The sequence below is a fragment of the Phyllostomus discolor genome, chromosome 1, assembly GCF_004126475.2.
Source record: "Phyllostomus discolor isolate MPI-MPIP mPhyDis1 chromosome 1, mPhyDis1.pri.v3, whole genome shotgun sequence".
Classification (NCBI taxonomy): domain Eukaryota; kingdom Metazoa; phylum Chordata; class Mammalia; order Chiroptera; family Phyllostomidae; genus Phyllostomus; species Phyllostomus discolor.
In genome coordinates this window covers 70,156,247-70,182,726 of record NC_040903.2, presented here as the reverse complement: position 1 = coordinate 70,182,726, position 26,480 = coordinate 70,156,247, and the positions used below count along the sequence as shown (strand labels likewise).

The 26,480-nt window shown below is 37.2% G+C and overlaps 1 protein-coding gene across 3 annotated transcripts; it reads left to right on the top strand.

The window, feature by feature from the left end:
- Nucleotides 1-8: 8 nt before the first annotated feature.
- Nucleotides 9-24,891, top strand: KIN (Kin17 DNA and RNA binding protein). 3 transcript variants are annotated; one of them, XM_036024536.1, is made up of 13 exons: nucleotides 9-193; nucleotides 3,572-3,666; nucleotides 6,052-6,095; nucleotides 6,179-6,301; nucleotides 7,107-7,288; nucleotides 8,063-8,111; nucleotides 9,075-9,132; nucleotides 11,982-12,108; nucleotides 14,272-14,322; nucleotides 17,152-17,220; nucleotides 18,769-18,868; nucleotides 20,748-20,848; nucleotides 21,923-23,056. In XM_036024536.1, exons 1-13 carry the CDS (start codon nucleotides 80-82, stop codon nucleotides 22,058-22,060), a joined length of 1,251 nt encoding a protein of 416 aa, XP_035880429.1. In that variant the 5' UTR covers nucleotides 9-79; the 3' UTR covers nucleotides 22,061-23,056. The 3 variants fall into 3 exon arrangements, with proteins under 3 accessions (XP_035880429.1, XP_028363713.1, XP_035880432.1); XM_028507912.2 differs by lacking the exon at nucleotides 21,923-23,056 and adding an exon at nucleotides 24,646-24,891 and having other exon boundaries at nucleotides 10-193; XM_036024539.1 differs by lacking the exon at nucleotides 9-193 and adding an exon at nucleotides 281-771.
- The last annotated feature ends 1,589 nt before the right edge of the window (nucleotides 24,892-26,480 follow it).

Below are 26,480 nucleotides of genomic sequence, written 5' to 3'. Positions count from 1 at the left end.
TCCGCCCACCGGTCAATCCGGTTCCGTTTCCGGCTGACAGTACGGTGGGTTCCAAGGTGTTAGCTCTGCGGTGGTCGCAATGGGGAAGTCGGATTTCCTTACTCCGAAGGCCATCGCCAACAGGATCAAATCCAAGGGGCTTCAGAAGCTGCGCTGGTATTGCCAGATGTGCCAGAAGCAGTGCCGGGACGAGGTAAGCTAGCCTGGGGGATAGCCCCAAGCCCGGTCCTCTTCCTTGGCTAGGTCCGGCTGGAAATCCGGGCTCAAGTCCCTGATGCTGAGCGTGAAGGCGTGGATCTCAGGTCCCTAGTCACGGGTCTGTACTGGGCGAGTCAATTAGATAACACAGTAGGGACATCCTTCCCTGCAGGCCCCGTCCTAGTGGGAAATCATTGATCTTTGACACTTTACTCCCAGTTCGCCCCCCCCCCCAAAGAAATGGGAAATAAGAAAAGATTTTGCAGCTCGAAATTATTCCACTCAAGGTGTCGGAAAACGGAGATTTGAATAATTAAATGTCAGGCTCCTGGGTAATAACAATCACCTTTGACGACGTGACTCTTAAGAGAAAGATATGATAAGGATTCACACCTCATTTCATGGTCAAATGAAAAAGAAGTAAGTTATTGCACGCCACTCATTTAACAACAATTTATGGAGCAGCTACAGTGTGCTAGAGCCAGGATATTATTGTGGTTAAGATGTGGACTCGCGTCAGACTGAGAATTATGAAACTTAACCACACCACCTCTTGCTGCTGTGTGGTCTTGGGTTAGTTACATTCTCTCTGCCTGTTTACTTACCTGTAAAGTGGGAACAATAACTATACCTACTTGTAAGATTGTTGTGCATTTTAAATGAGTGGAATATGTGTAAAGACCTCAGGAGGTCTTTGGGTAGTTTTTGAAAAATTTTGTGTTTCCTGCTGTGGAGTTTACACTTTTTTGCATTAATGAGGGATGAATTGCCTTGAAGAAGTGAGAGCAGGCTAGTGATGTGATATTTTTCTTTGGAGATTGAATCAGGGAAGGATGGATGAACGCTGGGCAGTAGGAATAATCTAATCCACTGTTTGCGCATGTGAGATATGAGATATTTTAGGTGGGACTCAACATTGAATAACATTGATACTGTTACTCGTTTTCGTTTTTCTTTAGTTCTTGCTGTTTAAGTCAAGGTGGAAATCTCACACAGAAAACTAGAGACTAGTATATTAAACATCCATATATCTATTACCCAGATTTAACATTTCAGTATTCTGTCATATTTACTTGTTTCTTAAATATTTTAAAGTAAATCACAAACTTCGGGATATTTCACCTTTAAATACTTAAATATGCACTTCTAAAATATCCGGATATTTTTCTGTGGAGCCAAAAGATACACCATCAAACATAACAGAATTAATAAAAATTCTTTATTTCCTCTGATACACCATACTCATATTTCCTTAGTTCTGCCAAATGCTTTTTTAAACAATTTTTTTAAAAAACCAAGATCCAATCAAAACCTATGAATTGGATTTGGTTATTAGGACTTGTTAAAAATAAACTTTATTTTTTTAAAAGTTTTATAATGACATGTCATTATCACAAATCCATAGTTTACATTAGGGTTCACTCTTGGTTTTGGACAATCTGTGAATTTGGGCAAATGTATAATGACATGTATCCACTGTTGTAGTATTGTGCAGACTAGTAGTTTCACTGCCATAAAAGTCTCTGTTCTCCACATTATTAGGACTTTTAATTGTCTCTAAAATGTAAATTTACAATAGGACCCACTTCCTCCTCCCTTCTCTTCCACTCTTGCCATTTACTTGGAGAGACGAGGTCAGACCATTATCAGAGCATTCCTACTCTTGATGTGTTAAATTGTTTCCTTGTCATTGTCTTTTGCCTTCTTTCTCTAACTTGTGTAATTTTTTATTTCTAAAGACTTGATTAAGTTCAGGTTAAATATTTTGGAGACGAATACTTCATAGGTGATTGAGTATATTTCATATTGCATCAAGTAAGGAAGCCCATATGATTAAGTAAAAAGGATAGCCTGTAATGTTAGAAAGTAATATTTTCTATCTTGCAAGAGCAAGTAACTAGTAGGATGATACTTTGGAATCATGATCATATACCTAGTTTTCCATTGCCTTTCACCTGTGTGGTTTAGCATCCACACCTGAGTCACTTATTTCATTAGGAGTTGCAGAGGGGTTACTTTTTAAATTCTTTCTACAATAGATTTGTTATTGGCTGCTATTCATTTGTAAAAATGAGCTTTTTCTCATCACTCAAATGTTATCCTCAAATACAGTTCCAATAGGAAAGGGAAGATAAATACTTAATTCTTTCCTTTAAGGCATTTGTGGTGGTTCTGGCCTGTTTGCCTCCAGATCTATTTATTTCCCTTCCCTACCTGAGAGGACAGCCTGGAGGAGAAGTTGACCCCCAAAGTTTCTGCCTCTGGTTTCTGTCTCTCAACATTGGAAGATTGAAGGGGAGTAATGTCAGGTCCAGAGTATTCCACGCCTGCTCATCTACTCCCTTGTATTTCTAGGGTTTAATAACATTATTTTGTTTTCATTTTATTGACTTATTTTTAATTTTTGGAAAATGGGACTGGTTTTTCATTTATGACACCAATACCAAGTTTCTTTTTAAGATACATTTAAGTAAGAGTAATGCATGGGTAGCACACAGATGAGCAAGAATTATATAGGGGGTCTTTGGATGACCAAAGATGAGGAAACTACCCTAATCAAGACAGATGAAATCAGGATAGTGGCCATGGGATTGAGCAGAGAGACTGGATAAGAGGTACTGATTTAGAAAGCTGAGTAGGCTCAGTAATAAATGGAGTGCAGGATGAAGGAGAAAGACACTAGGATGTCAGCCTTGATCTGGCTTGGGTGATTGGGTGTGTGGTATAGTGCTGTTGACTGAGATGGGCACAGAAGGAGAGGCACATTTTTTCATTTCTATTACTAGTGAAGAATCAGATTCAAATGCTAAGTTGAACAGATACAAAGTCAAAATTTCTATGCTTTTATAATCATCTGATAAGATACAGCTTTAGGGCATTTACACTAGGTTTATGTAATATGTAACAATGTATTTTGGATAATAGCTAAAGTAGAGGAAAGTAGGTGAAAAATAGTATCCTTAATGGAAATTAATGACCCATTTTATTTCATTATATTCTTTGAAATGCTTGTATAACACTGTGTGAAATAGGTGCTCCACAGAAGTTTGTTGAGTCAAAAAAAACACGAACAAACCCTGAAATCATTCTTATGTTACTGTGCACAATAATGTTTCTTACTAATGTCTGTTTTCTAACACACTATTTTTCTGTCTAATACCTACAGTTATTCTTTGATTAGCATGGTTACAAAACTCAACTTCATAAAAAATAGTAAAAATAAAAATAGGGTGCTTATGGCTAGTGATTTTATTAATTTTTACAGTTTACCATCAAAGTACATCTTTTTTAGAGTTTAATTAAATGCTTCTGTTTAGGCCCCATTATGATGACCAAGATCAGAATTTAACTACTTTCTTTACATTTTCTGTAGAATGGCTTTAAGTGTCATTGTATGTCCGAATCTCATCAGAGGCAACTATTGCTGGCTTCAGAAAATCCTCAGCAGTTTATGGATTATTTTTCAGAGTAAGTAACTAAAAGACATTCTTACGTCATAAGCTTTACTCAGTCGGACATTTAATAGATGCTTAATATTTTATATATCGGAGGCTCTGTTTATTCCTTAACATACAACATGATAGCTATGTTGTCTTTGTGCTCAGTTCCTATCTTCCTTGGACAATTTATTATAATATGAAATTGTTTAAAAAATGTTTCTCAAGATTCAGCTTTTCTTTTCTTTCACTTCAAACAAACTATCTTCTCTAAAACAGGTGTGGCTAAGAGCACAGCTCTGGAGTCAGACTGCCTGACTTTAAATCCTTCGAATCTGGGCTTCTCAACTCGTGAGCTATGTGACTCGGTGAATTACTTAGGTTTTTCTGGGCTTTCATCTCATCTATACAAAAAATAGTACTCTCTTCCAGGTATTGTCTTTCCTTCATAGGGTTTATCTGAGGTTATATGAGTTAATACTTTTAAACTGTTTAGAAGACTTAATATTAGCTGTTAATCATTAATAGTATTTAGTCTTGCTTCAATCTGTCTCTTGCTATTTAAAGTTCTAGGAGTTTTGATCTTAGGATCATCATAAATACCACCAGGGTACAAATGGCACACTTTGGGAATTCCATTCTGGCAAGAGCCACCTACCCTCTGTGTCTTCCTTGCCACCTCCATTCACTCTGTCCAGTGTAGCTGCCTTGCACCTCTGTCAGGCTCCCGAAGAGTCATTCATGCCTTTTTCCATCTTCCTCTTCCTTGATCTCTCCTCAGTAGGTAATGGTCTTAACTTACAATTAAAACACCTCTCTGATTTACGGTTCCCTGGTTTCTTCCCTACTACCCTCTGTGCTCACTTCCTTCACTAACTCCTCTTTCTCTTCTAGCTCCTCAAATGTAGGAAGGCCTTCGGGGTGCCTGCTGGGCTTCTCTGCATCCCACTTCACACAGCCTTCATGAGTTAATTATTCTTCTGTTACCTTTATGTTTGAATAAACATAAACTCTGAAGTCTGGATGTTCATTCCTAACATCTGTCTTGGTTACAGGGATTTTTGTTTGTTTGTTTTTGTTTTCTGGGCAGTTCTAATCTATATTTCTGAAGGCTATCGCAAAGTCAGTATTTCTAAAGCTGAAGTTAGAATTCACCCCACCACCTCTTCTGGTTTCCTGTGCTGGCTGATTAACTCCCTACACAGACTGCTAAGCTGTAAAGCTCAGAGTCCTCTGGGAATTCGCTCAGGTGGATTCTCTACAGTGTCCTTTAGAATTATGCCTTTTCCATTTTCATAGCCCAGTAATCATCCTCAGTGTTTCCACCTAAAAAATTTCAGTGACTTTCTCGCTCGTCTCCCAACCTGCAGCTCCTGCCCGTACTGTACCCGTTCTATGCCTGTGGTTCCCAAGCCAGTGCGTATGTCAGAATCACACTGAGGGCTTGTGAAGGCAGAATGGCAGACCCCCAACACCCACTTTCTGATTCCATAGCTCTGGGATGGGCTGTAGACTTTCTGTTTCTATCAAGTGCCCAGGTGATGTCCATGCTGTTGGTCTGGGACCACACTATGAGAATTATTATTATATGCTGTCCACCAGAATTATCTTCCCAAATCACAGATTTTCACAGAGTAACTCCTAAGTAAATTTTATGTTTGTCCATTGTCTGCACAAAACCAACCTATTTAGCATGACCTACAAGGTACTTAAAAAATTAGCCCTAACATATTCCCACTACGTCTTCTCCCTGTTATTCTACCCCCACTCTCATAGTTATTTTTATCTGCCTTCAGTGTTTGCTAGATTTGATTGTCATTTCTCAAATGTGTGAAGCTTTCCTGTCCCTGTGCCAGCTGGAAATGGGCTCTTCTTCACCTGTAAAAGTCCTATTTATGCTTTACCTCTCATATTAAAAATCACCTCTGGGCATCTCTGAGTATCTCCCTCAGCTCTTCCTCTGACATTTTGTTACATCTCTTTTTCAGTTTGACTTCTGTTATGATTGGGTCTGCTAGATTGTAGCCTAGGTGAAGATTTATGTTTTATTTACCTATGTTTATCTATGGAATAAGGGTTCTTTTTTTTTTATCATCTGTAGAATGAGGTTCTTATGCCACAGTTGGTAGTGCTAAGAGGCTCCCTGAAGGATGCTCTCCAAAGACGATGGTCACTTTTGCTATGGCTAATTTACGAAGACAAAAAGTTTCAACTCCAAACTGACTCATAACTTTAATTCTTGAAAGCTATAATCTTTTGTGATAGTTTCCTTGTTCAGTTTTTAAAGGTTATTAACAGATATTCAGTAAATGTTCCCTACATCCTTTGAAAATTCAGACTGTTCAATGGCTTAAATTTCAGGAAGGTAATGCTATATATTTATAGATATTACCTAATGCTTTCCTTTCTTTATTAGGGAATTCAGAAATGACTTTCTAGAACTTCTCAGGAGACGCTTTGGTAAGCATCTTAAGTATTGTGCACATAGTAACTTTTAGTGTTATAACCTATTCAGGATCAACAGTTCCATATTTTGTTCTTAGGCACTAAGAGAGTTCACAACAACATTGTTTATAATGAGTATATCAGCCACCGAGAGCACATCCATATGAATGCCACTCAGTGGGAGACTCTGACTGATTTTACCAAGTGGCTGGGCAGAGAAGGTAAGAATAAGACATATTTGAACAGTTGGTATGTGGTTCCATTGCAAGGAGAGTTGTTATAGTTTCTGTGTAAATTTATGGAAAAGAAGATGAGTAGGGTAGTTTAAAAACTGATGGAGATAAGCATAATATTCCAGGGTTGATTTTACATATTATAGTTGAGTATGGATATCTAGAATCGCTCTTTGGACAGAGCCAAGATTCATCACTGAAGCAACTTCTCTTTTAGACTAAGGATTATTATCAATCCTCTTCTATTCCTCCCCCCCTCACGCCCATATTCATTTCACTTTAGGAAACTTGTTACCTCTTCTTAAGGAGATTTTTAAAATTTATTGTTTCTTTTTCCATTTTTAGTCTTCATAGCATGAAAAAATGGGGAAAAAAAGAGAAGGAAGTTTTGTGTTAATGTGTACTTATTCAAGTGTGTTATTTTATTCCATTTTTGGGGACTAATTTCTATTTAAATTAACAGAATATCATGTATTCATTGGATGTCAAACACTTATACACAGTTGAATAATTACTAAGCAAGATAATACTTCTTTTCTGTGTTTTCTTCATTTAAATATGTTGCTTCAGCCTAGCTAGTTAAAACTCAGAACAGTAATTTTTTGTGTTCAAAGAGATAAATATTCTGCTTAAAATATCTAAATCTCATTAACTATGAATATGGAAAATTCATGTACTGCATGAATTTGTATATTTGAATGAATGAGTAAATAAAGTAGAGGTAAAACACATTTGTATTTACCTTTAGCTTTGATTATATACAAATTTATGGTGTCTGCTTAATATTTTTAAGGCTTGTGTAAAGTGGATGAGACACCGAAAGGCTGGTACATTCAGTATATAGACAGGGACCCAGAAACTATCCGCCGGCAACTGGAACTAGAGAAAAAGAAGAAGCAGGACCTTGATGATGAAGAAAAAACTGCCAAATTTATTGAAGAGCAAGTGAGAAGAGGGCTGGAAGGAAAAGAGCAGGTGGGCAGCAATGTGATTGAGAGAGACAATAGAAAAAGGGATAAAGAAGCAGAATCGCCTGTTTTGTTGAGCATTGGATTGAGTTTTGTAGATATTATTCCTTAACTAAGAGAGGAAGTACAGAGCTGAATGTAAAAGCCCAGGTTTTGGAGTTGAGACAAACTTGGGTCAATCCCTGACATACTGACTTCACAATCTTGTGTAATTATCTTCTAAACCTCAATATTTGTATCTCTAAAAAGAGGCAATAGTTAATGGGGAAGAAATAAATTGATAATTTCTCCTGATTGTAGTTAACACAGGACTAGAGATAAGCACTGTGTAGGAACATAGAGAGCCAAAGCTTGCTCCAGCCTGGGGCAGATGTGAAATATTTGAAGGTAGATATAACCCCTGTGTTGAGAAGGCTTGTTATTGGTGGTCAGAATCCAGGTAAATGGGGAAGGAAGGGCATGGTGGTGGTTCAGGGGTTAGAATAACTAGATCAAGGCATTTATTTCAACAAATATTTATTGGTTCCCTTCTGCGGGCCAGGCACTCCTTTAGGCACAGGGGGTAGAGTAATGAACAAAAGGTTTTTTAAAATTCTGTAAGATAGTTTTCAATTGGAGAATATTTATAATACATGTAATTTCTTAATTAGAGTCTCAGTCATTTTCAAGTTGTATCTTAGGGCTGCCTTGCATTATAGGTAGAAAGTCCTAATTTAGGAATAATGAATACTAATAGTAAATTCTCTATGAACCAAACCTTCAAACTTTCCTTCCCCCTTAGGAAGCTCCTGTTTTTACAGAATTAAGCAGAGAAAATGATGAAGAGAAAGGTAATTTTACTTGTTTTTCTTTTTTTAATGTGAATGCTCTTATATTGGTTCCGCTAAAAAGTTAACAGCATGCTTGGGAGTGAGATGTAATCTGTCTGAATTGCATTGTTCTCATCAATAAAATGAAAAGGTAGTGCTAGCAAATTGGATGGGATGCCCTCAGCTGTAAGTAACAAAACTGGCAAGTAACAATTTGACCTAACAATAAGGAAGTGTCTTACCATGCTGAGAGTCCCAGAGGTGGGGTAGTTCAGGATGCCATACTATTAGCAGCTGGACACATGGCCGTTACAGGCACTTCCAGCCATCACTGCAGACCCACCACTGTCCAGAGGATGACAGAGAGCATCCCTTCTGGAGTACCCTATGAGTAAGGAAGGTTTTCTAGATGATACTTCTCCCACCAGTGGACTTCTTTTTGAATGTCATTGGCCAATCTATCATGTGTCTACCTCAAGAACAGTCACTGGGAAGCGAATGGGATGATTTTGATTTATTTAGATCATAAGAACCTTACTAATCATTTCCCAAGGGTCCCACCTTATAGTCCTGTCACCTTGGCATTAGGTTTCAAGTAATTCAAATGTGAATTTTGGGGGACACAAGCATTCAGCCCATAACATCCTCTGCACCATGTGTGAGAGATATGTACGCCTAAACAAAATTGGATCCCTATTAGTGAGGGGAGCTGGGGCAGTGGAGTGGAGAGGCGGCCAAGGCTGTCAGCTACAGCTCGATCATGAAGATCTTTCCCAGCCCTGTAAGCATCCATCCAGTATATTCTACAGGAATTCATGACTTCTGCATAGCAGCAGTTCTGCTCTCATTTATTCAGAGTGCTCTTGGAAAACCATGATGACAGATTGCCCATGAATTTCTATGTGGATATACTGGGGTATCTTATCTGATACATTTTATTATCATTTTCCTGAAATACATGGAATACCAATTTTTCTCTTCTAGTGACATTTAATTTGAATAAAGGAGCATGTAGTTCAACAGCAACATCTTCCAAGTCAAGGTGAGCTACATGAACAGGTATCTTAGAATTTGAGAAGTTTTGTGAAATGTTGATGACTACATTTTAAAAGCTGCAGTATTGTGAATAAGTTTTTTTTTTCTGGTTCTATTTTTGTTAGTTTGTGTTTGATAACTGGTTGGGGTTTTTTTGTGCATGTGTGTGTGGTTTCTTTTAGCAGCTGTTTTTTTCTTATTTGCCTGTCATGAGATGACTGTCTTTTGAAAAAAGGCTTCTTTTGTTGAATGGCTTCACATAGATAAACTGTTGCTTCTCCATGCATCCTTCCCCACTTAGTGGTTCCTCTGTGCTGCTGGAGTACTGCTTATTTTCCTGTCATTGCCCTTAGCAAGTTTAAATGTTAGCTAGGGTATACATTTTTTGTTTTATCTGATGTGTTGTGATTTTTCTGAGAATAAAGACTTATTAACCTATCTCCTTAACACTGTCACCTAGTGCAGTATAAATACACTAGTAGGCACTCAGTAATAATTGCTTTCACTTCTAGGTAGTGTAGTACAGGCAGGAGTCCACAAACTTTTCTGTGAAGGGCCACACAGTAAATATTCTAGACATTGTTGGGTCATAAGTATGTGTCTTTGTCATAACCATTCATTTAACTCTGCTGTCAGAGTGGGAAGGCAGATGTAGGCAGTGCTCAAATGAACGTGGCTGCGTTCCAGTGAAATCGTATCTATAAAGACAGGCCATAGGCTGGATTTGGCCACAAGCTGTAGTTGGCTAAACCCTGATATAGCATGTAGTCACTTCTATCCACTTTTCATCCTCCTTTTTAGTTATATATTTTATCAAATATTTATTCACTGTTTGTGTTGTGCAAATGCAGTCAATTTAGTTGAGGTTTAAAGGCTAAATATAAGAGATGTTCAGGGAGGTACCAGTATATATGGGAATTTAGCTTTAAGCTGTGTTTTACATGTTGTGTGTTAAGGCCCTCATGTGGGGCAGGGAGCAGGGGTTAATTTATAGGCTAGCACCTATTTGCATGACTGAAGTGGCTAGGAGAGTTGAAGGACGTGGGCAGGCTGAGCCAGCAATGTGTAACTGCTTCACAGTGGCTTACCAGATGTCATAGCTTTGATCAAAATGTTTCAGAATTAACACCTACATTAGGTATCATGAAGATATTGGTTAATTGAGTTCTGTATATGGTACATTTGAAAATTCTTTTTAAGCTATTGATATGATACAACCTGGAAGACAGGCTTCAATATATCATAACATATGTCATATGGTTTTAGACCCTTCTGTATTTCTCTCTGTTCTCCTTTATTATTTGTTATTCCTAAGTGTAGATGAATGTTAAGGTTGGTCCCGATGTCCCCAAATTGATCACCTTTGTATTAGTTTTCTATGACTATGTTAGTAAATTACCACACACTAGGTAGCTCAAAACAGTGGAAATCTCTTCTGTTTCTAGAGATCAGGATTCTGAAATCAAGGTGTCTGCAGAGCTGTGCTCCCTCCAGAGCCTCTGGGGGAGAATCTGCTTCTGGTACCTGTTGGCACTCCTTGGCTTATGGCTGCATCCCTCTTGTCTTAATGACCAGGGTCTTTAAATTTCTCTTTGCTTCATCTTCATATCACCTCCTCTGTATGTGAAGATCTCCCTCTGTTTTTCTCTGAAAAGAATGTTCTAATGGGACCTTTAAATATTTTTTTTTAATTTTAATATTTAGAACAAATAATGGACAATAATTATCCTATTGTATTTTCTAATCATCACACTTTTTTTTTCTTGGTTATCTCCATGGTAGCTTTGTGCAAATATTTAATTTTTTGTAAAGATGACAGATTAAATAATCACACTACCAGGTGGGGGTGGTGTCATGTATGTCTTACAGTGCTATGGCATTTCAAAAAAAACTATTCAAGAAACCTCATGAATAATGGATCTTAAAAACTTTTAACAGATGTAGATAAATGGAGAGAGAGATTATTTAAGGTATAAAAGAGGCATGTGCAAATTTGCAAATGCATGAAGCATAGGGCATAGATCAGTCAATAGCAAATTGTTTACAGTGGCCAGTGAACATAGTAAGCCAGAGATATTACTCCACTGGGATCAGTGGTGACAATTTTATATGAGCACTAAAAAAAATAGAATTTACACTGTCAACTCTAGGCAGTGAGGCAATCAAAAATATTTAAGTGGTATATTAAGATCTTTGCTTTGAGCCCTGGCAGGTGTGGATCAGTGGATTGAGCGTCAGCCTGTGAACTAAAGGGTGACCAATTTAATTCCCAGTCAGGGCACTTGTCTGGGTTGTGGGCCATGTCCCCAGTAGGGGGCATGTGAGAGGCAGCCACACATTGATGTTTTCCTCTCTTTCTCCCTCTGTTCCCCTCTGTCTAAAAAAAATAAATTAAATCTTTAAAAAAAAAAGAAAAAAGATCTTTGCTTTAAAAAAATAGAATTGGCAGTAATGTGCTAGACTCCTACCAAATGTTTAATCCTTGCATTTGAGCTCCCAGTTGGGTCACATTATTATCCCCATTTAGATGAGGAGCTCACGCTTAGAAAAGCTTATGACTCCAAGTCCTAGAAGTAGTCTCAAAGCCTGATCTGCTTAACACCAAAGCCGATGCTGTCACCTCTGTGCTGTACTGATTATACTGGCACTCACTGAAGTGTGAGGAGGAGGTAGGAGGGAGTTAAACACAGGAAGGGTTACATGTTCTCCTGGTGCCAGTAGTCCTGTAAGGGATACAAATGGGTCCTTCAGTGTTTTGACTAATCTGTTATAAATGAATCATGTTATTTATTCTGCACATTATAAAGCCTTTGTCTGTGTATAGTTTTTGTTAACAAGCATGGTTCTTTTTCTCAGTTCTTTGGGACCAAGTGCATTAAAGGTGATAGAGACTGCCGCATCAGTGAAACGGAAAGAATCTTCCCGGAGCTCAGCTCAACCAAAAGAAAAGAAAAAGAAATCGGCACTTGATGAAATCATGGAGGTATAGTTGATAAACTTCCTGGTGACTCTTTCTTCTTTCTTTTTATTGAGTTTATTGGGGTGACATTAACAAAAGTATACAGGTTTCTGGTACACGATTCATCTGTACACTGTGTGTGTGTTTACCACATCAAGTCAAGTCTCCTTCCTTCCACTTATTCCCCAAATCCCCCTCCACCTCTCTCCAGCACCAGCAATCACCACACTGTTGACCATGTTCATGAGTTTTTCAGTGAACATGGAACATGTTCCATGTTCCATGAAAGAAACAAAAATTGTTTCTTGCTCAATAATGCCCCGCACACACACTGATGCAGTTTAAACCAAGGAAACTTAAATAGTTTCACCATTGTTAGATTACTGTAAAATTATAAAAATGTGCATATACTAGGCCAGGGAAAAGGATCCGAGGTGCAGTTCTATTTGAATAGAATTAGAACTCCCTAACTGGGTTTAGTTTCCTGCCTCAAGTGCAATCTTCACAACTCTCCATGCAACTATGGTCAGTGGAGTTCAAAGAGAAGGCCTTCAATTATAGTGAAAGCTGGAAGTGAAGTTCTGTTCCTCTTCTGTGGCCGTGAAATTGTCATCCACAGATTCCCCTGCCAACCTGTGCTCTCCTACTGTCTAACTTCCCCTCGCCACCTTCTTGGCAGCAGGAAGAAACTGACATAGTTTTAATTTGATTTAACCTGATAGCTAAGTTTATGAGATGAATCGTTGAGGACTTGGAATTATCTGGATCTGAGGCCATACTTTCTGCCTGGAACTCTAGAGCAGTTCTGCAGAAGGTTCTTAATGTAGTCCTAAATATTCCTTTCTCCCTACTAACACATGACCTTACCTTATCAACAATTTTATGAAATAAGTGGAAACAGAGAAGAGGAAGGACAGGTGAAGAGAAAGAATAAATGGATACAAGAAACAGCTTTTTTTCCCCCTGTAGTATCTCCTGTAGTCCCCCCATCGTTTTCTTCATGTGTGAAGGGATAGGAGATCACTGTTCAGGCTTCCCTGTTACTGAGTCCTCACACAATGAGGAGCTGTCTATAAAGTAAAAAAGTATAACACAAGATGTGTACAGTCAGAGACATGGTGATTACATCATTCAACAAATGCTGAGTCAGTGTTATGTGCTGGGTAAGCATTGTGTGAGGACATGGGTCTGTAGAATAAGGATAAAAGCAGGACTTGTTGCCATGGAGCTTTCATTTTAGTGAGGGAGACATTCCCCAAACAAGTGAACCAAAAAGTAATTACGTACAAAATGCTAAGTCTTAAGGAGGTCTGAGCATCAAGAGTGGGGAGACAGCTTGTTCGAAGGCAGGGAGGAGCTAGAGGTCAGACATCTAAAGGAAGAGTCAGTGTGGCTGCTGCATGGTACAGGCAAGAGTGGCGGCCTTTGAGGTTAGACAGAGAAGCAGAGGGGGAGTTTTTAAATTGAATTCAAAGGAAAGTGGAAGGCCAGATCTACCTGCTTGAAATGTAAAATGTGCTGAATTTAGGAAGTTGGAGGAATTAAAATTGAGGTTTAGGATCAACCGAAGAATGACATCATTCAGTTCCATTGAAAGTTGGTACTTAAGGTTCTAGCTTTAAGCAGCTGAGAAAGAAAAAGGTGTGATATAAAGCCATAGTGGCCAGTTAGCCTTTTATTGTTTTGGTCTCCCTTTTATTTACATCTCTCTTTGTTGTATATTTCTTCCCCTCCATTTATAAGCTTCATTATCCTTAACAAACAGGGAAGCTCCTTTTGCCCTCAGACTCTGTTCCTAACTGTGCTGAGCTAAAGTGGTCTATAAGTGTTGTTTTTACCACTGGAAAACATCGCTTGTTCCTCCTTCATGACAGTTGCATGGGAGGACGGCGGAGGTGGGCAGTGCTTTGGTGAGCAGATGGCTTTGCAGTATTGCCTAAGTAGAGGTTACTTGTGTTTATTTTCTTGGTCAATTGACTTGCTTTATGACATCTTTTTAATCCAAGTTTTTAAAAATCAAAACTAATTGTGAAAACATGTTTATTTGTGTATCAGAGCTTGCAAATGATATCATTGATCTTCTGAGAAGTATATGTTTTCTGTTGTTCTTTTGCTAAATAGAATGTTATTCAGATGGCGTGAGGATTGTAAAGGGATCATTTTGTGATTGTCTTGTCTGTTCCACAGATAGAAGAGGAGAAGAAAAGAGCTGCCCGGACAGACTACTGGCTGCAGCCGGTACGTACTCCTCTGGGGTGGAGCTTCTGAACGTACTTTCAGGGGAATTATTTATATAGCATTTGGTATAAATGACTACATTTCTAAGTTTATATAAATTACAAAAATTGACATAACTTAAGTGAGGGGTTTTTTTTCCTATTTGATCTTTAATTAGGGCTTGCACCTGTATTGGAGGGCTACCTCATGTTTATTAGGCTAATAATATTCCTTGAATTTAATGCTAAATTTATTTATGGCACCTTGAATTTAAGCCCAGAATTATTTTCCATTTTTGTTATAAGACAGAAGATTGCAGTTTCAGAAATAGAATTAAATAGAATGTAAATGCAGACGTACTTGTTTTCAACTTACATCTACTGAACTTAGAATATCCATTTAAGTACTTTTTTAAAAAAATAACAGGTTTTAATTTTACAAGGTCAAGGAAAGCTTTGTATTTTGTTGCTTATTATTGCTTATTATTTTAAGATAATTTTATAGCAACTTGTAAACATGTAAATATTAAAATTATTTTATTGATGCTCTGTTTTGAACTTACTGGGAAGTAAAGTTCTCATAAAACCTTTAGGGGTACCTAAGTTATTTCTAATTGAATAAATTATTTCAGTTAATTCTCATGTCAGTCCTGTAAGGTAATTATTATTATTATTCTGATTTTATAGGTGAGAAAACTGGGGTATATGGTATTTGAGTCCTTTCCTCAAGGCCATTTAGTTAGTGGTGAGCCTGGGTTCCCCTGGCAATCTGATTCAGTCGGTTGTACTCTTAACTAGTAAGTGGTACTTCCTCAGAAGCTTTTGTCACCCTGACTCCATCTCTGAGTAGAATTTTGGGTCAAGAGTAGTACAGGAGGAACCTGTAGGGGAGAGACCACCCATGAATTATTTTCATTTTCCCTGTTAGAGTAGCTAGCATTTGAACATTACTAGTTTTTGTTTTTTTTTGTTTTTTTTAAAGATTTTATTTATTTATTTTTAGAGAGGGAAAGGAGGGGGAGAGAGAGAGAGAGAGAGAGAGAGAGAGAGACATCAATGTGTGGTTGCTGGGGGCCATGGCCTGCAACCCAGGAATGTACCCTGGCTGGGAATCGAACCTGGGACACTTTGGTTCCCAGCCTGCGCTCAATCCACTGAGCTACGCCAGCCAGGGCTTTGAACATTACTAGTTTTTATAATGTTTTTGAAAATGTAATCAACAATTTTGATTACAGCAGTAGTTAGTTCTTAACCAGGAGTGATTAAGAAATTTTTTTTCTATGTTTATCTCAGTGTCTATAATAAAAAACATTATAGAACACTTTATTACATATACTTGTCTTCTGGAGATGACAGTGTAGGGTAACAGCAAGGTCATGGGATTTCAAAATACACATGCTTAATACTCCCGCCATCCAGGCTCTTGGTGTGAAGTGCACATTTTTACTAACCTCCTAGGTGAATCTTATATGTACCCTTGGCTAAGAACCATTGGTTTAAAGGAAAAAGAAAACAAACTAAAAGCAGCAAGAAGAAAGGCAAAACATTCCAAATTTTACTTAGTCTAAAAATTCTCTTCCTGTTGACAAAACATTCAATTAAATATTACTTTCTGTTGATAATTTTCTCATATTGTAAATTATTCTGCTTTTCTACGTAGTTCCTCTCATAGAGTGTTACCTTAAAGTGAGAATTAACCATCAATGCTCTGATGATTCAGTATGTTTCTTATTTTGAAATGGGCAGTATGTTTGCTTTATTTATTAAATAGCCAGCAGTCCACAGAGAGCGATCAGAGACCTTCATTTTTTAAATTCAGAAAAGAAAGGTTTTGAACAGATTTGTTGTGAGCAGATGTCAGTAAGTCCAATGATGTAATGAGCTGTCTCTAAATGAGGGCCTTTGAGAGATTTAGTCCAGAAATATTTTGGCTAAATCAGAGAAGCCATGGTATTATTTTCTTTATTTGAGAGTCTTAGTAAAACAGAGACTTAAGAATAAGACCCTTCAAGTCTTCTCTTAAACGTGTCTACCTTCTATTAAATACCCTCTCCCAAAGTCCTCACTGAATTTGTGTTCATACAATTGTTAGCACAGTTTAATGAAGTACTTATGACCATATGGTACCTCTGTTATAGTTACTTGAAGTAGCAAATGTAGAATTATTATAGTGAATATATAACAATAAGTTAGGTGATTTAATTTCCACTATCAACCATTAGCGCAGCTAATCCAAATCAGGAAAACAACAATTAAAGAAGCAAAATCAAAATGTGTTAATATAAAATAAGCCCAGATTTCCCTCACATTTGAAAATAGTTACTCAACAGAAGGGTACTTTAATCTGGAGGAATCTCGTCTATACCAGAAACTCAGAGCAACATAATGAGAAAAGCACACAGTGGAGAGTGTCGTGTCCTGACAATTCCCAGTGAGTCTCTTGCCATCTGTACTCCTCTCTGCAGTGAACACCAACAGAAAATGTCCTCAACACTCTTCACTTCCTTAAATGGATAGGAAGAAAAAAACTCTTTATGGAAGATGTGAAGTAATAAGAGTTGAGATTTATAGATAAAAGTCCTAGACTTCAAGAAACCTTTACTATGGAAATCAGTCATTAGATAGATATTTTTTCCTCTTGGTAACTGTATTGAATAAGAAGAGAAAGGAGGAATGAGAGACTACTTAGGAAGCACCATTGTTGGGAAGGCTTAGAACTCCAGATTTTCTTATTTAGCAGAGCATTCGCATTTTACAGTGATTTTTGGTGAACACTTAAAATGAAGAAGTAAAACAGAAAAGGTAATTTATATATTTCCTTTTATCTTTATTTTTTATTGTAATTTTTTAGGAAATTATTGTGAAAATTATAACCAAAAAACTCGGAGAGAAATATCATAAGAAAAAGGGCATTGTTAAGGTAAGAACTGAAGTTATGATGGAATTTGTGAAAGGAGCTGGTGGGTGACTAAGGAAGGCCATTTGGTGTTCCTTACAAATCAAGTCCTAGTAGCAGAAAGCACCTAAGGGTCTTGATGGTCCTGTGAAAGGACAGTTAAATTCATAATCATTGGAGAAATAATTCATTTTCAACCATTGTTTGTACCTAACAATGTACCTAGCACACTCCGTTTGCTTTCTTACTGGAGTGTGTATGAATAGTATGCATGAAATCCCATTGGCACCTCTTAAACTCAGTGCGCACACCTTGCTGATCAGTAAGGTGTTGGGCAATACTTTCTGTTGATGATGGGCAATATAATTGTGCTCCCAGAATTCCAAGGAGGTCTTCCATGTGTTTTGCCTGAGAGACTGTCTTTTGACTGCTCTAGGATTTTAAAATTGAAAAATCAACACTCTAGTTCTTTTTTTCCCTTTTGCTTTTCCTAAATATAGTTTCATTTCAGCACCCAGGCTGCACATGCATAAATTGTTCTTCCACTGTCCTTGAAGCTAGACAGAATTATCTCTCTCACTATATTTCTTAAAGTCTTATTTTTTTTTAAGATTTTATTTACTTTTAGAGAGAGGGGAAGGGAGGGAGAAAGAGTTAGAGAAACATCAGTTTCTGGTTGCCTCTTGTGCACCCCCCACTGGGGACCTGGCCCACAACCCAGGCATGTGCCCTGACTGGGAATTGAACCAGCAACCCTTTGGTTCACAGGCCAGCACTCAGTCTACTGAGCCATACCAGTGAGGACTTAAAGTCTTATTTTAAGATAACCAGTCTTTATTCTTTCCAGATAAAAACCTTAACTAGGCTTTGTATTGCATCCAAAGAACCATAGACCAGCAATTTTTAACTGGTGTGCTGCAAGAATTTTTTTTTTTTAATATATGTAACTTTAAATTTTTTTTTTATTTTATTTATTTTTAGAGAGGGAAGGGAGGGAGGGAGGGACAGAGAGAGAGAGAGAGAGAGAAAGAAAGAGAGAAAGAGAAACATCAATGTGCAGTTGCTGGGGGTTATGGCCTGCAACCCAAGCATGTACCCTGGCTGGGAATCGAACCTGCGACACTTTGGTTCGTAGCCCGCGCTCTATCCACTGAGCTATGCCAGCCAGGGCTGCTGCAAGAATTTTTAAAACTCGCGGTACCTGTTTAGTCAGGGGCACAGACCCTTTTTCCCTTAGGTTGTCAGATAAAAAATGACAACAGCCAACACAACAGTAGCTGTCTGATGTGAATACATAAAAATTACACCTATTTTATTGTCAGATCAGCAAAAAATACATTTCTTGGTGTGCTACAGAATTTTAGTATTTCATTTGTATGTGCTATGAGATGAAAAAGGTTGAAAATTGATGCTGTGGACTAAGAAATAGTAAATGGTTACTAGAAAATAGTGTTGTTTATAGAAGGAGTTACTCTTCTTTTGAATGGAATTTTATTTCATTTTATTTCTGTCGTTTTGAAATTTATGTTCACATATCTCTTCTATTATAAAAGTATTGATTTTATATGACAGGAAGTAATTGACAAATACACAGCTGTTGTAAAGATGATTGATTCTGGAGACAAGCTGAAACTTGACCAGACTCATTTAGAAACAGTAATTCCAGCACCAGGTAAATCTTTGTGCAGACCATTTAATGCATATGCCATCAATGTGAATGCTTCCATTCATCAAACCATAGTTTTTGACATTACTTGATAGTTACAGATATGAGTTTCCTTTTTAGAAATATATAGCTGCCATTATAACTGACCCTACACTTGGTCATGTGGTAATTTGCCAGTCTTCTGAGAAAGCTGTTTGTGTCATGAACAAATTTCCCCTTCCCAGAGTTTGTTTTTTCAAGAGCAAAATACAGACATATTTGGATAAATTCAATCACATTAGGGTTATTATTAATATTCAATATTTATTTAGCTACCTGAAATGTAAAGTAAAATCCAGTATTTTGTTTTTTCTTTTCCTTAAGTATCTTTTTAAAAATATATTTTCTTGATTCTGCTATTACCATTATTCTGATATTTCCCCCTTTGCCCCACTCCACATGGTACTCCCAGCATTCCCCTACCTTAGTTCATGTCCATAGGTCATGCATATAAGTTCTTTGGCTACTCTATTTCCTATACTGTACTTTACATCCCCATGGCTATTCTGTAGCTACCAATTTGTACCTTTTTTTAAAAAAAATATTTTATTTATTTATTTATTTATTTATTTTTAGAGAGGGAAGGGAGGGAGAAAGAGATACATCAATGTTCGGTTGCTGGGGGCTGTGGCCTGCAACCCAGGCATGTGCCCTGACTGGGAATCGAACCTGCAATGCTTTGGTTCACAGCCCACACTCAATCCACTGAGCTACACCAGCCAGGGCTTATTTATTTATTTTTAGACAAAGGGGAAGTGAGGGTGAGAGAGAGGGAGAGAAAAACAATGTGTGATTGCCTCTCGAACACCCCCTACTGGGGGCTTGGCCCGCAGCCAAGGCATGTGCCCTGACTGGAAATCAAACTGGCAACCCTTTGGTTCAAAGGCTGGTGCTCAATCCACTGAGCCATACCAGCCAGGGCCAATTGTACTTCTTAATCCCTGCATCTTTTCCCCCATTGTCCCCCTATCCCCTCTCAACCGATAACCCTCTAAATGATCTCCATATCTATGATTCTGTTTCTGTTCTGCTTGTTTGCTTAGTTTGTTTTTTAGATTCAGTTTTTAATAGTTGTGAATTTGTTACCATTTTAACATTCATCGTTTTGATCTTCTATTTCTTACATAGTTCCCTTTAACTTGATCATTTGGATACTAACACAATGTCTAGTATTAATGCTCTCTGGTCAGGTTCTTTGCCTCTGATACAATTTCTTCATGGTGATGTCATTGCTGGAACAATGATCATGTTAGTATGTAAAACATTTACTTATCAGAGCCTTTATTCTTTCACTCTAAAATAAAAACTCATCTAATAGATTAGAAATTTTCCCAATAAACTGGACTTCTTTAAAGTACACATTTTGATAAGTTTTTTTTAACATGTGAATACTCTTATGAAACCATCCTTAAATCAAGATAATGAATGATTTATCACCCTTCCCCTGCCCCCAGTTTTTCTCATTTTTCTTTATAGTATAATTGTTCCCCTCTCACTTCTCCTCTCTTATAGTTTTAAAAAGTGATGAATTAAAGTAACCGGATTTTTCTCTGATTACTTCTGGACTCTGAGCATTTCTTCCAAGTACGTTATACACCGTGTAATCTAAAATTAAAACCATACCCCTTTCACAAAGAAGTGAAAAATGGAGTCTTATAATGTGATAGTAATTATGGTATTCTAAACTCTACTTTAGAATATTATTGAGTTCTTAAATGATTAAGAACTTATAAGAGGAGGGTTTTGGTTTTTGTTATATTTATTCAGTGTAATTGCATTTTGCTGTGACAGAAGGAAAAAGTGGACATTGTCTTTGCATTCAGTGTTACATTCTTCTCTATTGCAGGAAAGAGAATTCTCGTTTTAAATGGAGGCTACAGAGGAAATGAAGGTACCTTAGAATCCATCAATGAGAAGACCTTTTCAGCTACTATAGTCATTGAAACTGTAAGTATGTTCACACAAAGACAGAAATGTCAAAGTGCTTTTAAAATGTGTCAGTTCTTTGTCATTGGATTGGTCTTTGTTTTATTCTAGAGTTTGGATTTTTTTGTTTGCCTTCTGTCATATTTAGAAAAATCTGTAGGCTTACTTTCTCTAGTGACTCTACCACTGTTAAAACATTTTCTTTTCCAATTACGAAAGAAATGCCTATGTGTCTTAGTCCATTTGAGCTGCTAGAACAAAATACCATAGACCGTGTGGCTCATAAACAATAGAAAAGTATTTCTCACAGGTCTAAGGTCCAAAAGTCCAAGATCAAGGCACTGGCAGATTTGGTGTCTGGTGAGGGCCTGCTTCCTTTTCATGTGTCTTCAAATGGTAGAAGGGACAAGAGAACTTTTGGGGGTCCTCTTATAAGGACACTAATCCATTCATGAGGACTCAGCTTCCGTGACCTAATCACCACCCAAAGGCCCCACCTCCAGGTATCATTACATTGGGCATCAGGTAGCAATATACCAAGTTTTTGTGGGACATATCCAGTCAATAGTAATATTCATATAAAACCTGAAAATTACAATTTAATAACTTTTTAAATTACCCATAATCTCCCAGACAAATGATAATGCCTATTAATATTTTGGTCTGCTCCTTTTCAGTCTTTACATTTTGTAAAACTGTCTACAACACACACAGTTTTCATATTCTGACTTTTTTCTCACATCTAATATAAAACTCAATTTGGTGTGGTATAATTGGTGGGGAATGTATGGTCATAATTAACAGGGAAAAAGCCACAGAGATCAATTTTTTAAATTGTCCTTTCTTTTGTAAAGGATATAAGGTAGCAAAGATCAATAAAATAATTAACTTAAAGAAATCTGACGTATAAAAATTGCTTGCCGATTTAGAATTGATATTTCAGTAACGGGTTTGTGCATGAGGGAAAGGGAGACTTAAGACGTCTGAAGAAGGAAGGATCTGAAACATGCTTTGTCCTAACTGCCTATACTCTTTAGAATCTGAACTATGTGTTATGTATCTTTACCTCTAAATGAAAGACATTTTTGTCTCCAGTTCAGCAAGTGTGAATATTTGGGGGGAATAATAGACGCCTTGGAGAGTCTGATGGAAGTTTTGAACTCTCTCCAAAAAATTGTACGTAACTGCCAAATTTTATGTACTTGTTGTATTAAGGAACTCATAGGCCCCTAAACCCACTTGTGGGTTGGTTAGAGAATATGTGTCTCATGAAGGTTTTCTGAAAATAGCATCTCTTTATTTGAGAGGAATCACATTTTAAGTAGGTGAAGCATTTTTTTTCTTGTCCTGGACAATACTGACCTAGAAACTGTCACTATGTTAAACTAGAGGGAGAAAGAGAAAGGTAGTATCATCTGTCATTAAGGAATTTATCAAGCTGACTGAATGAACAGATTGAGGGGTTTTTTTTAAGTCAGTTAAGTTTTTCTCTCTGACTCCATCAATATATGGTTCTGGAAAATCTTGTTTTTCTGTGGCTGCTTGATCCTCCTCCACTTTTTAATTTCATAATACCATCCAATTTAGGTTGTGCTTCATGTTTTCATCTTAGGGGAATACAAAACAACTAATTACTGTTGAGGGTGTTCTAGGTTCCATCCAGATAATCTTTGGTTTACAGTTTGTATAACTTTTAAGAACTACTTTCTTCTCTCCTGCACCAAAAACCCATAATCTCACCTTCCTTTCTCATGCTTTAGTTGCATACAGACCTGTCCTGAAATAAAACCCATGAGGAAGTCCTCATAAAAAGCCTTTCTGGTTAATTGCAAAGCAGTACTTAACTTTTTTGGAAGAGGAAACCCACCTGCTAATTTTTTTGTTTTTTTATTTTTCTTTTGTAGCCTGCCTGCCCTCAGAAAAAAAAAAATCTGTGTTTGCATGTGTCTGTCTGTGTGTCCATGTTTTCTCATGTCACTGCCATGAAACACATGAACATTTCAGATGATTCCTGCTATTTTTACCATTTCTGCAATCTTGAATTTATTATCAGTATATTTGAAACATTATGCTTACATATTATGATTTTTAAATAGCTAACAAAGTGTTCAGAAACAACCTCAGTCTTTTAACTACTTACCTAATTAACCCAAATATCTGACTCATTTTTAGTCCCCAACTTTCTGGTTCTTATCATAAAAGTGTAATTGATCATTGACCTTTAAACTTGATAATAGCTCCTTCCCTTTGCAACAGCATGGATGCAGCTAGAAAGCATTATGCTAAGTGAAATAAGCCAGGCGGTAAAAGACAAATACCATATGATCTCACCTTTAACAGGAGCCTAAACAACAAAACAAACAAACAAGCAAAATATAGTCAAAGGCACTGAAACAGAGAACAGGCTGACAGAGACCAAAGGGGAGGGAATTTCAGGGGAGAATGGGAAGGGTTTGCAGAAACAAGTATAAAGACACATGGACAAAAACTAGGGGCAGGTGGAAATGGGTGGGAGGTGGGGAGGGAGGGGTGACTGGGCTGGGATGGGAGTAAAGGACAGAAGACGGTATTTGAACAATGATTAAAATAAAATTGGAAGGAAAAAAAAAGAAAGACTCAACCTGGGTCATCCGTTATATAGGAACACATTTCCTTTAAATGCAATCATTATTGTATATTAAAAGAATGGCATTTTATAAAGCATTTTAAATGGAAGGCATGAGTAACAGTAAAAAATACTAAAATCTCAGTTCAGGGTTGGAGTCATTATCATCCACACCATCATTTTATATTTCGAAAGGAAGGAGAGAACCAACTGTTATACTTTAACCAAAAGATTTAATAGTGAGTTGAAAATTACTGAGCTCATACTCATATTATGTTCCACGTATTCTAGTATTTGGTATGTATGTACTCATTTATATTTCCCAACAATCCAAAAATACATGGTTTACTCACAGACTGAGGATGGTATTTAAACTTGGGCCCAGAGCCTGTATTCACAGCCTCCATTGTCTCAGGTTGTGTCAGCTTTTATGACAAGTACTTTCATTATCTAGTTTTCCCTTCCCCTTTTGGTTGGATATGAAGAGAAGATGGAAATATATTTAAAGTTGGACTTATTTTCTATAATAAAGAAGAGCTAACTTTTACAGCTAAACTAGACAGACATGTTTGAGTATCTATATTGCTTAAAATAATGTTATTTGCTATATAAAAAAGAAAAACTTTCAAATTGATAATGGTACAAATGTAGTAGAAGTTAACTTCTCATTCTAAAAGTCCAAAGTGGGTGTTCTTGATCAGGGAACAACTCTTTTCCAAAGGGTGATTTGTGAGCCTGCGGCCCTTCTGAAAAAAGGCCCCTGTGGCTTTACCACCTTTAGTAAGTGGCTTTTTACAGTTGCGTTTGCTTCATGCAGACCAAGGAGAGCATTGGATTGCGAGTGGAAGATAGCACTGTCTGGCCTGGAAACGCTCGCACCACTTTTGTTCACTTCTGTTCACCTCTGTTCACTTCCATGGGCTGGAGCTCCACCTCATGGCCACACCTACCACTCAGGGAGCTAGGGCATTGTCCAGGAGGCATAGCAGACACCGAACAGCTAGCAGGTCGTGCCACAGCATCGAGTGATAACTGCTTTCAAATGTCTTTGAAGAAAATTATGTTAGTTCCTAATGAGAATGGCAGTGAAAGTTGTTGAAATTCATAGACATACAGAAATGTTGGCTACCCAATTTGTATTTCTAAGTGTAGTTCCTTTTCCTGTCTTAAGTACATGTGCGTTTTTAACCTTTTCAATTTCTTTTATTTGCAGGGTCCTTTAAAAGGACGCAGAGTTGAAGGAATTCAATATGAAGACATTTCCAAACTTGCTTGAGTTTGAAAATTTATTATTAAAATCCTAAAGCATCAAATTGGTGTTTCCCAAGGCATTATGAGACTCTACTGTGTTAGGGTGTGTCTTTTGTATAAATCAAATGGATTTATTTAAATATTACTGTATAGTTGTTTAGCTAAATTTTTAAAAACTAATTATGTCCATAAAGTATCAAAACTATGTAAATTTGTTCTTATTTTTATTTTCTTTTTAATATTTCCTTGATTTTTTTAGTCTTCATTAAAAGAATGTTATTACAAAGTTTTATATAAGACAATTGAGAATCATAGAGGAAATTCTTCATATACTCTAAATTTATATTTTTAGTAGTAACGAACTATAAATACAATTACATTTTTAAAAAGTCAAACTACATATAATAGCAGCTTTATTGAGATATCATTCATATACCACATACTATCACTCATTTAAAGTTTATCATTTCAGTGGTTTTTATTTAGTATATCTACAGAGTAGTGCAACCATCACCACTGTCTGATTTTAGAAGATTTCATCACCCCCCAAAGAAAGCCTGTACCCACTGTCACTCCTGTTCTTCCTAGTTTCTCAGCCCCTGCCAGCCACTCATCTGCTTTATGTCTATCTTAAGGATTTGCCAGTTTTGGACATTTCATATAAACAGAATCATACAATATGTGATTTTTTTATGACTCGCTGTTTTTATGTAGCATAATGTTTACAAGGCTTATCCATGTCGTGGCATGGTTCAGTACTTCAGTCTTTTTTGTTGCTGAACAGTGTTCCATTGTATGATAAACCACACTTCGAAAAATCCATTTACTAGTTGGTGGACATTCGATTGTTTCTCCTTTGGGGGTATTACGAATAGTGCTTCTGTAAACATTGTGTACAAGATTCCGTGTGAACATTCGCTTTCAGCTCCTTGGAGTAGAGTTGCTGAGTCACTGGGACTCACCTGATAACCAGCTGTGTTTAGCACTTTGTGGAACTGCCAGGCTGTGTTCCAAAGTGGCTGCCCCATTTTACAATCCCACCTGCAACGCTGAACTATGCATTTTAAAATAAGTAAAGCAGTATATTATGTAGGGATGCAAAAAAATGGAAACCCACCTCACATTTGCATATGCACAAACAAAAGGGAATTTATAGTTCACATAATTGAAAAGGGAGGGTGTCCACCCTTTTGGCTTCTCTGGGCCACACATTAAATACACAAACACTAACAAAAACTGATGAGCAAAAAAAAAGTTTTAAGTAAACTTAACGATTGTGTTGGACCATATTCATAGCTACCCTGGGCCGCATGCAGCCTGTGATCTGCAGGTTGGACACCCCTGGTTGTCATGTGCTGTGGGATTCAGAGTGCGAACAGCCTTTTTTTTAAGGACTGGGTCATACTGGGTCTTTGGACTCACTTCTGACTGAGATAAGGCTGAAAAGAAGATGCCTCTTTTTATGATGCTAAGTGATCCTTTAAAGCATATAGAATGATTTGAATAAGACCTCAGACCAGTAGGTACTGACCTGACTGAGTTCATTTCTACCGTGCATTGAGACCATCTTTAATTCCCCTTTTTGATTTGTTGCTGTGAATTGCCAGGTTTCCAATGCTAAGAAACCTCGTTTAATTTTCAGTATATTAAAAACACAAACAAATTTATGACAGAGGAATGATCTGAGCCAAAAGTATGGTTTTTCTGAAACACAGGCTCTCATTTTCCTGACAAGGCATGTATATTTAATTGGTTTAATGGAAACTGTTTAGATTGATACCTAGGAAAAGCTTTGAA